General features: G+C 41.9%; 1 protein-coding gene across 1 annotated transcript in view; it reads left to right on the plus strand.

Annotated features, from left to right (window-relative positions):
- Nucleotides 1-11630, plus strand: part of Tsen54 (tRNA splicing endonuclease subunit 54) — a 48768-nt gene extending 37138 nt beyond the window's left edge. Inside the window, exon 8 of the mRNA XM_053776111.2 lies at nucleotides 1610-11630. Coding sequence (XP_053632086.2) covers nucleotides 1610-1763 — 154 coding nt within the window. The 3' untranslated portion in view covers nucleotides 1764-11630. The remainder of the gene's footprint in view (nucleotides 1-1609) is intronic.
- The last annotated feature ends 2076 nt before the right edge of the window (nucleotides 11631-13706 follow it).

Below are 13706 nucleotides of genomic sequence, written 5' to 3' on the forward strand. Positions count from 1 at the left end.
TCATATATATATATATACACACCCCTTTGGGTTTTCTTCTATTTTCTTTCTAGTTCATGTTCTTGTTTATTTCCTCTTACCTCCATGGGGAAGTGGAACAGAGTTCACCCTGCCTTGGTGGGATACGGCCGGTGTGTTGAAAGAAAGAAAGAAAAAGATATTTTGTTTTATCCTAGGTAGTAGGCTGGTAGACAACAACCACCCAGGGAGGTACTACCGTCCTGTGGTAGTAGGTTGGTAGACAACAACCACCCAGGGAGGTACTACCGTCCTGTGGTAGTAGGCTGGTAGACAACAACCACCCAGGGAGGTACTACCGTCCTGTGGTAGTAGGTTGGTAGACAACAACCACCCAGGGAGGTACTACCGTCCTGTGGTAGTAGGCTGGTAGACAACAACCACCCAGGGAGGTACTACCGTCCTGTGGTAGTAGGCTGGTAGACAACAACCACCCAGGGAGGTACTACCGTCCTGTGGTAGTAGGCTGGTAGACAACAACCACCCAGGGAGGTACTACCGTCCTGTGGTAGTAGGCTGGTAGACAACAACCGCCCAGGGAGGTATTACCGTCCTGCCAAGTGAGTGTAAAACGAAATACTGTAATTGTTTTACATGATGGTAGGATTGCTGGTGTCCTTTTTTCTGTCTCATAAGCATGCAAGATTTCAGGTACGTCTTGCTACTTCTACTTACACTTAGGTCACACTACACATACATGTACTAACATATATATACACACCCCTCTGGGCTTTCTTCTACATGTATTTTCTTTCTAGTTTTTTTTTTTTTTTTTTTTTTTTTAACAAGTCGGCTGTCTCCAACCAAGGCAGGGTGACCCAAAAAGAAGGAAAATCCCCAATAAGAAAATGCTTTCATCATCATTCAACACTTTCACTGCACTCACACATAATCACTGTTTTTGTAGAGGTGCTCAGAACACAACAGTTTAGAAGCATATATGTATAAAGATACATAACATATCCCTCCAAACTGCTAGTATCCCGAACCCCTCCTTTAGAGTGCAGGCATTGTACTTCCCATTTCAAGGACTCAAGTCCGGCTATATAAAAATAACCGGTTTCCCTGAATCCCTTCACTAAATATTACCCTGCTCACACTCCAACAGATCGTCAGGTCCCAAATACCATTCGTCTCCATTCACTCCTATCGAACACGCTCGTGCATGCCTGTTGGAAGTCCAAGCCCCTCGCCCACAAAACCTCCCTTACCTCTTCCTTCCAACCTCTTCGAGGACGACCCCTATCCAGCCTTCCTTCCCCTAGTAATCCCTTCTCCTGTATAGATTACTAAATTTAAAAAGAGAAACTTTTGTTTTTCTTCTTAGGCCACCCTGCCTCGGTGGGATATGGCCAGTTTGTTAAAAAAAAAATTTTTTTGTTTTATTAACACATCTGCCATTTTCCGCCAAGGTAGGGTGGCCCGAAAAAGAAAAGCTACATTGATGACAAACCATGAAAGCGTGAATGAGTTTGAGTAGGTCATTATTCAAGCTCACTCACTCATGGTATATCATCAGTGTACCAGTGGATATATTAATTATTAACTTAGACTTTTGTAATATTTTATTTTAATAGACTTTTTCATTCAGGGAAAGGTGTATGCCATCTCCTGGGCAGATCTTGGAAGTCAGCACAAGGTTTCATGATGATGTACCTGTAGTGAGTGCAGTGGTGGTGTGTGGAGAGGTGCGACTCTACACCCTGACTCCTCTTTCACTTCCTCAACCTAATCATTCAAGATAAAGCCAAGCTCAGTAGCATAAGATATTTTTTATTAGACACGTAGAGTACTCTAATATTACTGAAATGTAGCATTATTTTTATATTTTTAAAATTTAAGATTTTTCAACTCTCATGTAAACTGATTATCCATTTAGCATTTTTATGAATTGAAGGAGTACTTAAACTATTTAGTTTAAGTACTATTTGAGTTTAAGGATATGAGCTCCAGCCTTTGGTTCCACTTATTAGAAATATATTTTTCATTAGGTATGGAAAATGAGAAAAAATAAATACAAAGTAGACTGGATTATGAAAGTGTAAATTATGAGGATCTAGATTTGTAACCATAATGAAATTACAGTAAATATATTAAGGGAGTAATATCAGTGAAAAATAATTTTTTTTTTTTTTTGTAATATATGCATTATATAACAGTGGTATTGAATAGTCCATCCCAGTGAAGAGAGGATACAAAATATAAAAGAATGGTTCAATGCAGGGTGCTGGAAAGCCATGCAAGAGGAAAAAAAATAAAATAGGTGAAAAGCCCTCACCTACAGTATTGTGCAGATTAATTGGGACAGGAGTAAATTTTGTGATTATCTCATAATGTCTTAATCTCTGACTGAATTAATGTAGTTTGGGTTCTTTAATTTTCAGAACAGTTTGCTACTGACTTCTGGCAACCCTCCAGCTGTGGTGTTACCCTGTGACTTGTCAATGCTACAACAGCTGTTGTTATGTAAGGCTATTCCTGTAAGCATGCTTCATGGGTGATTGTGGTTTCGCCAAATTCTTCCCTTCAGTTCATGATTACTGCAGAAATTCATGATGGATGTTACACTTAGGAGGTATGCAAGTATTGTAGCTCTTAGAAAACATACCTGATTTGAGTATCAGACAGATTACCAAAAATTTGAGCCTAGCAAAGTCAGCTGTTGGTCGAATTCTAAAAAGAGCTTACGACAGTCGTGATTGTGGAGTGCTGTGTTGAGGAAGATTGTGGAAGAAAATGCGAGACAACACCTCATGATGACAAGGTTATTGCACTCAATCATAAGGGATGGATAACAAATGAATGGAGAAAAGTTATTTTCAGATGAGGCACATTTTGAAGTACATGGGTACAGATCAGTGGTAGTGAGACAGAGCAAAAGTGAATCTCTTCAGACTGGACACATTCAACAAGTGCCAAAAACCCACCTAAGAAGATGTTTTGGGGTAGTTTTACTACTAAAGGCCCTGGATGGCTTTGTTATTGCTGAGGGAATGATGAGCAAATACAAAGCAATCCTGGCAACTCATTTGCTTTCCAATGTGGATAGAGACTTTCCTGACGGAGAAGGCATTTTCCAGCAGGAACTTGATCCATGACATGCTTCCAGAAAAATGCTGACATTCTTCAAAGAGAGTGCGCTAAGCATTCTAAATTGGCCTGGAAGCTCTCCTGATGTCATCCCAATTGAGAATCTGTGGGCAATAAGCAAATGCAGGATTGCAAAACAGGACTATTCAACTATGGAGAAGCTAATTGCTGTTGTTATTAGGACCTGGTACGACGATGAAGAACTTGCCAAAATGTGTTCAACGTATGTTGATTCTATGCCAAAACGTATAGCAATGTTTATAAGAACATAAGAAAGAAGGAACATTGCAACAGGCCTACTGGCCTATGCGAGGCAGGTCTAATTCTCCTACCGGCTTAAGCCCACTGACCTAGTGACCTTAAGCTCACTGACCGTCTGATCTCGCTGACCTAGTGAGGTCAAACACATCACTTAAAGGAGGAGCACAGCATTTGACCTAGTAGCGCAAGCTAGTTAGGTCCAACTCACACCCATCCACACCCACTCATGTATTTATCCACCCTGTATTTAAAACTACACAATGTCTTAGCTTATGTTACCGTACTCGGGAGTTTGTTCCACTCATCCACAACTCTATTACCAAACCAGTGTTTTCCTATATCCTTCCTGAATCTGAATTTTTCCAATTTAAAACCATTGCTGTGAGTCCTGTCTATGTTAGATATTTTTAGCATGCTATTTATATCCTCTTTATTAATTCCTGTTTTCCATTTATACACCTCAGTCATATCCCTCTTAATTCTACACCTTTCTAGAGAGTGCAGATTCAGGGCCCTCAGTCTGTCCTCATAGGGAAGATTTCTGATACATGGGATCAACTTTGTCATCCTCCTTTGTACGTTTTCCAGTGCATTTATATCCATTCTTTAATACGGTGACCAGAACTGCAACATAATCTAAATGAGGCCTAACCAAAGATATATAGAGTTGAAGAACAACCTGAGGACTTCTCTAATATTTATACTTCTTGCTGCGAAGCCAAGAATTTTGTTAGCTTTATTGCGAACACTTATGCACTGTTGTCTTGGTTTCAGATTACTGCTAACCAGAACTCCTAAATCCTTTTTGCAATCCGTAATATTAAGATCTACATTATTTAGCTGACATGTGGCGTGGTTATTTTCCTGTCCAACATTGAGAACTTTGCATTTGTCTATATTAAACTGCATCTGCCACTTCTCCAACCACTGCATCAGTCTGTTCAAATCATCCTGGAGTGCTCTGATGTCCTCATTAGAATGTATTGGATGGCCTATTTTGGTGTCATCAGCAAATTTGCCCATGTCACTCTTTATTCCCTCATCGGTCATTTATGTAGATTGTGAACAAGGGGCCCAACACTGACCCCTGTGGAACACTGCTTGTGATGTACCCCCATTCTGATTTCTCCCCATTTATGCAAACTCTTTGCTGCCTATTTGTCAACCATGCCTCTACCCAGGAAAAAATTTCTCCTATTCCATGTGCCTTAAGTTTCCTCAATAGTCTCTGATGTGGAACTCTATCGAAAGCCTTACTGAAGTCCATATACACAATATCATGTGATGAATAGTTTTGAAAACCAACAAGCTGAAGAATTGAGATACTTATGCAACATATGGGAATCTTTATTGAAGAAACATTTTGCCACACAGTGGCGTCGTCAGTCCAATACATCTGTCAGACACTACAACATGGTGGGATCTTGGTACAAAGACTTCAATGCTTGTCCAACCTTTGGACGATGACCTACTTACACTAGTGGCAGGTCCCACTGTGATCCCACCGCCTCCTGCTTCAACTAACCTCACTGCAGTATATAAGCCACCTCTCTGGCCCTATGCTGTACTGTACTTCCTACAAGAGTGATGGACTGAATACATAGATTCCAGGCTGAGGGACTGATTACCTCAAACTCCTCCTCTCCTTACCCATTTCTACTTTGTATTGGACTGAAGAAGCCACTGTGTGGTGAAACGTTTCTTCAATAAAGATTTCCATATGTTGCATATGTGTCTCAGTTCTTCAACTTGTCGGTTTTCAAAATTATTCATCACATCTGTCAGACATTGCAACATCATGGGATCTTGTTACAAAGACTTCAACGCTTGTACAACCTTTGAACGATGACCTACTTTCACTAGTGGCAGGTCCCACTGTGATCCCGCCTCCTCCTGCTTCGACTCGCCTCACTACATTATATAAGTCACCTCTCTGGCCCTATGCTGTATTTCCTACAAGAGTGATGGACTGAACACATCGATTCCAGGCTGAGGGACTGATTACCTCAAACTCCTCCTCCCCTTACCCATTTCTAATTTGTATTAGACTGATGAAGACACTGTGTGGCAAAACGTTTCTTCAATAAAGATTCCCATATGTTGCATAAATATCTCAATTCTTCACACAATATCATATTCATTTCCATGGTCTACCTCCTCAAATACCTTAGTGAAAAAAGTTAGTAAATTCGTAAGAGATTCATTAATCAATTTATGCCTTTCCAGATGGCTGCGAATTGCTTCGGCAATTATTGATTCCATGAATTTACCAACTATGGAAGTAAGGTTTATTGGTCTATAATTCGAAGCTAAGGACCTGTCACCTGCCTGTAAATAGGTATTACATTTGCCATTTTCCACTTGTCTGGCACTATGGCAGTTGGTAGTGATATATTGAAAAGATTAGCCAAAGGTATGCTAACTTCCTCTTTACATTCCTTTAAAACCCTTGCAAACAGTTCATCAAGATCTGGGGATTTGTTAGGTTTTAATTTCTCTATTTGTCTGAGGACCATGTCACTAGTTACCCTAATCATGCATAGTTTATTATCGTCCTGTTTTACATAATTTATTATTTCTGGAATTTCGCTAGTATCTTCCTGAGTAAAAACTTAGAGGAAGTAGGTATTGAAAAGTTCACACATTTCCTTATCCTGTCAGTGATCTGACCTGTGTTACTCTTAAGTGGGCCTGTCTTGTCCCTAATCTTACTTCTGTATACCTGAAAGAACCCTTTTGGGTTAATCTTTGAATCCCTTGCGACTTTAGCCTCATAATCCTTGTTTGCTTTTATTATTCCTTTTTTTTATTTTTCTCTTTAATTGAATATATTGATTTCTTAACTGCACTTCCCCTCTTTGATATGCCTATATATACCTCTCTTTTAACCAATAAGATGTTTTAATCTATTGTTTATCCATTTGGGATCATTTTTGTTAGATCTAATTTCCCTACTCGGGACAGAAGTCGTCTGGGCAGCCAGCACTATGCTCTGAAATACGTCATAGTGACAACCAACTCTACCCCTACCTGACACATAGTAAGTTCATCCCAATTTAGCCCACCCAGGTAATTTCTCATACCCATGAAGTCGGCCAAGCGAAAATCTGGGACAGCGACTTAATTGCAGTTTTTTTTTTTTCAACAAACTGGCAGTATCCCACCAAGGCAGGGTGGCCCAAGAAGAAAAACAAAAGTTTCTCTTTTTACATTTAGTAATATATACAGGAGAAGAGGTTACTAGCCCCTTGCTCCTGGCATTTTAGTCGCCTCTTACAACACGCATGGCTTACGGAGGAAGAATTCTGTTCCACTTCCCCATGGAGATAAGAGGAAATAAACAAGAATAAGAACTAGAAAGAAAATAGAAGAAAACCCAGAGGGGTGTGTATATATATGCTTGTACATGTATGTGTAGTGTGACCTAAGTGTAAGTAGAAGTAGCAAGACGTACCTGAAATCTTGCATGTTCATGAGACAGAAAAAAGGACACCAGCAATCCTACCATCATGTAAAACAATTACAGGCTTTCGTTTTACACTCACTTGGCAGGACAGTAGTACCTCCCTGGGCGGTTGCTGTTTATTGATTGCAGTTATCTGGGTAATTTCATGATATAATGAAACTAAGTGATTTGTGATCACTTTCCCCTAGCTCATCACTAATCTCAAGATTGTTAACTAGTGATTCTTTGTTGGCAAGAACCAAGCCAAGCAGATTGTTTCCTCTAGTTGGTTCTGTCACAGACTGTTTTAAAAAGCAGTCTTGAACCTTATCAAGAAAGTCATTAGACTCAAGATTTCCTGTCACATTGTTCCAATCAGTTTGTCTAAAGTTAAAATCTTCCATTAACACAACATTTTCATATCTAGATACCTTATGAATTCCGTCCCATAGCAGCCTACTGCACTCTCTATCAAGGTTTGGGGGCCTATAAATCACACCCAAGATTAATTTTTCACGACCTTCGAGAAACTGTAGCCAAACAGATTCTGTGTCCGATGTTTCTAATCTTACATCTTGTCTAACACAACAGTTTAAATTATCTCTGACATACATCACCACTCCATCACTCTTCCTGTTGATCCTATCAGTGTGGAATAGTTTATAACCCTGTATGTTGTATTCAGAAGGCATTTCTATCTTTCAAGTTGAACCAGGTCTCTGTCTCTGTCTCTCACTATGCAACAATACTATGCACATAAAGGGCCCGAAGATCTGGAACTCGCTACTGGAACTGGTCAAGGATTCCCTGACAACTTATAACTTTAAGACTTTGCTAAAAAATCATCTTATCTCTCAATATTAACCAAATCAACCAAAACATCTGCTAAATAGTTTTATTATGTGACCTCTAGGCCTTTAATTCTGCCAATCCATAAAATATTACCACCTGAACCATTACTTGTAATGTAAATTTTGTGTGCAATTTCAAGATTATTTTACCAAACCGTACTCCACCTTACTACCTCACATTTGTATTAAGTTTAAATAAGATTGTAAAACAGTTAACCACTACTTCTTGTCTAGTTTTAAATATAGTTATTACGTACTTATTATCTTGCGAGTTTTAATTAGTTACTACGTATTAGGATTAGTCCGCCCAAAATGCCCCAGCATGGTAATGGCTATCTTTGTACTTAGCAAATCACAATTGTAATTACACATTGTAACCTTTACAAAGAAATAAACTTTATCTTATCTTATCTAATAATATCTATATTACCTGCACTTGCAAGTACTCTTAGCTCATCTATCTTATTTCTTAGACTCCTACTATTTGTATAATAAATCTTAAGGGAGCTAGTCTGACCTCTACTATTTCTCTTTGTTTGTTGAGCGATTGCTTTGCTATTACTAGCAACTTTATTTTGAATATTGTCTTTTAAACATATCCCTGGGGTATCCTGGTAATATCTGATGATTTCATCCCTAATACTGCAGCCAGATTGTTTTCCACAAACACCCATACCTCTATAATCTATCAGTTTAAATTCCTAGACAGGTCATCAATGACCCCCTCAATCGAATTGGCTAATGCAACCACTCCAATCCCAGAGAGATGAACTCCATCCCTTGCATACATATCATGTTTGCCATAGAATCTGTCCCTGTTATCAATGAATGGGATTGCAAGTTCCTTGCAGTAACTGTCTAGCCAGCAATTTATACCAATTGCCCTAGATATCCATTCATTGCTTACTTCCCTTCTAGCCAAGATGCTACATATGATTGGGATCCCTCCCTTAGACTTGACAACTTCTATGGCTGACCTGTACTTATCCAGCAGCTCCTGTCTCCTGCCCCTCCTGATGTCATTTCCACCAGCACTAAGACAGATACTGGGCTTGTTCCCATTACATGACATAATATTATCCAACCTGCTGACTATGTCACCAACACCAGCTCCTGGGAGGCACACCCTCTGTCTAACCTTTCTATCTCTTACAAAAGGCACTGTCCATATATCTTAGCTGAGAATCTCTTATAATTATAATATTCTTACCTTGATTAGCAGGGGAGTCAGTGGTACCCTTAACCTCACTAACCACTGAAGTACACTCATCCTGGAGAACAGAGAATCGATTTCCTACCTTCACATCTTCTCTATTAACCTTCCTTATATTCCTTCTTCCTCAACTGTGAACCACTTGCCACTTAAAGTGGCTGCAGCTCTTTAGCTCACTGCTGGTATCCTTTTCCTCACCAGTTCCCACCATCTCACACTCGCTCCCAAGCCTCCTATTTTCCTCCTGAAGAAGTAGAACCTTCTTCTTCAGCACTTTAACCTGAGATTCCAAAACACTACAGCAAGCCATGGTGCTCAATAACACCCCACACTATTTCCCAGACAGCCTAGGACAGTGACCACACGTGACCTCTGACCACAGCATACTGCGAAACGCAAAGGGTAGTCATATCTCTTATTAAATCAATTATCTTCTGTATCATTGCCAAGTATTTTTCAAATAAACATTAATTTTCAAAATCAGTGTCTTGTTTCATCACTGTCCCAATTGATATGCACACTATTGTACAGGAGTTGATAGAAATCGGGGATAGATGTGAAAATATAAGCTGAGAAGATAAGTACTTTATGGAGAGAAATGACATAAGATACAAAGTCAGTAGTATAATGCAATTCTTTATTGCTCCTTATCTGAACATAGACACTTCCTTCATACTCCCTCCAGTCTGATATCCAATCTTTTATTACATAAATTTTTTGTTACCCTTGTCACCTTGCTCTTTCCTATGTTCTCTTATACTTTCCTTCTTTTGCATATCCTGCCAGACATGCATATATACAGTGGACCCTGGTTATTGGCCGGTTTGGTTATCGGCCAACTGGTTATCGGCGGGGTTTTCGGTGCTCGGTTATCGGCCTTTTGCTCAGTTATCGGCCATTTTGAACGTGTCCATCCGCCGACTGGGGCAGCTTGCGCTTCAGTTTTTCTTCGTCTCTCAGTGGCTGAGGAAGCTTCTGCTCATACATCCAAACATTTCACTTGTTTACCATTGTTTTTTTTAGTGTTTTTTCTTGCAGTGCAACTGTGAAGTAAGTAACCATGGCTCCAAAGACAGTGAAGTGATAGAAAAGTTTGAGAGTGGTATGAAGGTGGTGGAACTTGCCAGGATGTACAGCAAAAATAAATCAACAATTACATCCATCCTGGCAAACAAAGAACAAATCAAAGATGCTAATGTTGCAAAAAGAGTAGCTTTTCTAACTAAACAAAGTACACCGATAATGGAAGAGATGGAAAAGTTATTATTATTGTGGATTAAGGAAAAAGAATTAGTGGGAGACAGTGTTGTGGAGTCGATCAAGTGCCTCCTGGTACTGGACAGTGCTCCTGCACATCCTCCAGACTTGGAAGACTAAGTGTTTAGGGACTTCAGTTTTATAAAAGTGAAGTTCTTGCCTCCCCTCCAGCCCATGGACCAGCAGGTCATTTCTAACTTCAAAACACTCTACACAAAAGCAGTGTTTCAAAAGTGCTTTGAAGTGACCTCAGACACTCAGTTGACCTTAAGAGAGTTCTGGAGGAATCACTTCACTATCCTCCATTGCATAAGCCTTATAGGTAAGACTTGGGAGGGAGTGACTTCCAGGACTTTGAACTCTACTTGGAGAAAACTGTGGCCAGATTGTGTCCAAGAGAAGGATTTTGAAGGGTTTGAGGCTCACCGTGACCCTGACCCTGCCAACCCTGTGGACTCTTATTGTGGAACTGGGGAAGTCCCTGGGGTTGGAGGTGAGTGGCAAGGATGTGGAAGAGTTGGTGGAGGACCACAGGGAAGAGCTTACCACTGAAGAGCTGCAAGAGCTTCAACTTGAACAGCAACAGACTGCAGCTGAGGAACTTGCTTCAGAAGAGGAGGAAGAGGGAGTGAAGGAGGTGCTTTCTTCAGAGATTAAAGAGGTGTGTGCAATGTGGACTAGGGTGCAAGCTTTTGTAGAGAAACACCACCCTGACAAAGCTGAAACAAGCCATATCTGCGACATGTTTAGTGACAAAACCCTCTCCCACTTTAGGGAAATCTTAAAGAGACACCAGAAACAGAGCACTCTGGACATTTATTTTGTGAGACAGGGGTCGAGTGACTCTCAAGCTAATCCTAGTGTCATTAAAAGACAGAGAAGGGAAGTAACCCCAGAGAAGGCTTTGCTACCTAAAGTCTTCATGGAGGGGGATTCCCCTTCCAAACACCCATTGCTCCCTCTTTCCTCCTCCCTATCTTCCAGAAGCCAGCATTAGCCTTCAATAAAGGTATGTAATACACTTAATTGTAAAAAAAGTTATTTTTTTTTTTTTTGTGAATATTTTTGTTTGGAACAAATTAATTGTATTTCCATTAATTCTCATGGGAAATACGTATTCGGTTATCGGCCATTTCGACTATTGGCTGACCTTCAAGAATGGATTACAGCTGATAACCGGGGGTCCACTCTATATATATACACACATCTCCATACATGGAGGGTGTTCTGGGGATCAGTGCTCCCATGGCCTGGTCAGTGACCAGGCCTCATGGTGGTTCAGGGCCTAATTAATCAGGCTTTTACTGCTGGCCGCACACAAGCTGACATACAAACCACAGCCTGGCTGGTCAGGAAGTGGAGACAAATCCTTCTTCCATAAGCCATGCATGTCATAAGAGGTGACTAAAATACCAGGAGCAAAGGGCTAGTACCTCTTCAAGGGGGGCTCCTTGGCGTGGTGAAGAGGCTCTTGGTCTGAGGAATTAGACCTGTCAGTCTTCTTCCTCAGACCGAACCTAATTACCCCCCAATCTCCCCTCCCCTATCCCATCCTCCCCTTTTTCCTTTCCTCCTCCTCCTCCTCCCCACCCCTCCCTTTTGCCCTTCCTCTTTTCGGCCTTTGGGATTTCTCCCACAGGCTCGCTAGTTCCTAGGTAGGGGAAAGGATACCAGGGTCCATCCCATTCCGTTGAGGTTCTTGGCAGTGGCGTAGTTTGCCGTGGAATCTGGATCGCCTGGGGATGTCCCGATCCCTCTCCGGTATCCCGGAGTAGCTTTGGGTGTCTTTCGGGCGACGGGTGTAACTCTGGAAGCCACCTTTCGGATTCTGGGAGTGGTGGCCGAAGGAGGTATGCTTTGTGGCGGATATCCGGCCGCCCTCTCTTTTGTCCACCGAGGTAGCTCGACAGATGTGAGGTTGCTATCCCGGATTGTTAGTTTACCAGCATGATGGGTAGGGTATGGCATGGGTTCCATGCTGCATCTGCGCTACTTGCGGTGCTGAGGTCCTCTTGGGCGCGGAGGGAGATTTCTGGCCCTTTCATTCCTCCTAGGAACTATCCCTCCCCGGTCCCCCTTTTTTTTTATTCTTTTTTTATTTTTATTTTCTTTTCTTCTTTCTTTTTTTTTTCTTAAAAACAAAAAGAAAGAAGTAACCTAACCATGGCAGCCCTAGTCCATGAACCTCCTACCCCCGGGCCCCTTCTTGATACCGCACCCCGTTCTGACCCCGCCTCGTCTTTGGACCACTCTTCAGACACTCCTCATGCCTCTGTACCTCTTGCCGGTGCTGTTTCCTCACCCGCTTCAGGTACTGAGGCCTCGACTGACTCCTTCGATTTATTGGACCTTCGCTCTCCTCTGACTATGCTTCTGGCCTCTCCCTCTACGGTGCAGCAATTTTCAAATCGCCGACCCGTTCCACGTCGGACCAACTCTGGTCCCACGCCTAAACGCCAACGACAATTACCTGCTGATGATACTTCTCCACCTTCTCGTTCTTCTCAGAAACGATCGACACGTCCTTCACTACCTTTCCACGCTCAGTTTCAGACTGAACAATGGACTAAATTCTTCACTTTACGACCGACTTCCTCTACTGCCTATCTTTCTGACCACAGTATTGGCAAGGCACTCCTACGCCATGTTGGTAAAGATATTTCTTTTCATGCTCTTAAGAGCGGTACGCGCATCATCACCGTACAGAATGCTACCCAGGCTCATGAGCTCTCTCGTCTTTCCCATATCGATACTGTTCCTGTCACTCTTGAAAAACATCATTTCCCTCAATTCTTGTAGTGGTACTGTCATTCTGCCCCATACCATAGTTCAACAAAATTTCCAGACATGTGGCACTGACATTCTTGAACAGCTGGAACTCCAAGATCTCCCAATCCTCAAGGTAGACACTTACGTTCTTCCTGCCCGCGGGCGGAGACGATACCCTAGCAATGTGGCTCGTTTAACTTTTGACAGCCGAGAACTCCCATCCTCAGTTTATATAGCAGGACATCGGTTACAACTCCGAAAGGTGATCCCTACACCGCAACAGTGTAGAAATTGCTGGCGATTTAGCCATCCAGCGAAATATTGCAGATCTATCGCTGAATGCCCAGTCTGTGGTGCCGATGACCATTCTCATACGTCTTGCAATCGATCTCCCTCTTGCCTTAACTGTCATGAGGCTCACCCTTCGTACTCTCGCCGTTGTCAAGTCTATTTAAACGAGCGGGAAATCCGTTACCTCAAAGAGACAGAAGGTCTCCCTTATGCCATGGCAGTTTCTCATCTCCGCCTCCAAGGGAGACTCCCACGTGTTTCTTATTCCCGTGTTTCAAAACGTCCCCCCACTTCTGGTATCCCATCTTCTACACCCACCTCTGTGGTTACCTCTCCCATAGTCACTCCTGTATCTAATCCTTTTGCTGTCCTCGGCTCAGACGTCCCTACTTCAACGCCTCAGTCTGATCTCGCTTCTTCGTGTTCTCTCTCACAAGCCTCAGTAACGACGAGAACTCGTATGACACCTCCTCCCAATCGTCCCTCTACTTCTCAAAAGTCAAAAAAAGGT

This window comes from Cherax quadricarinatus, chromosome 19 (assembly GCF_038502225.1).
Source record: "Cherax quadricarinatus isolate ZL_2023a chromosome 19, ASM3850222v1, whole genome shotgun sequence".
In the NCBI taxonomy this organism is placed as follows: Eukaryota; Metazoa; Arthropoda; class Malacostraca; order Decapoda; family Parastacidae; genus Cherax; species Cherax quadricarinatus.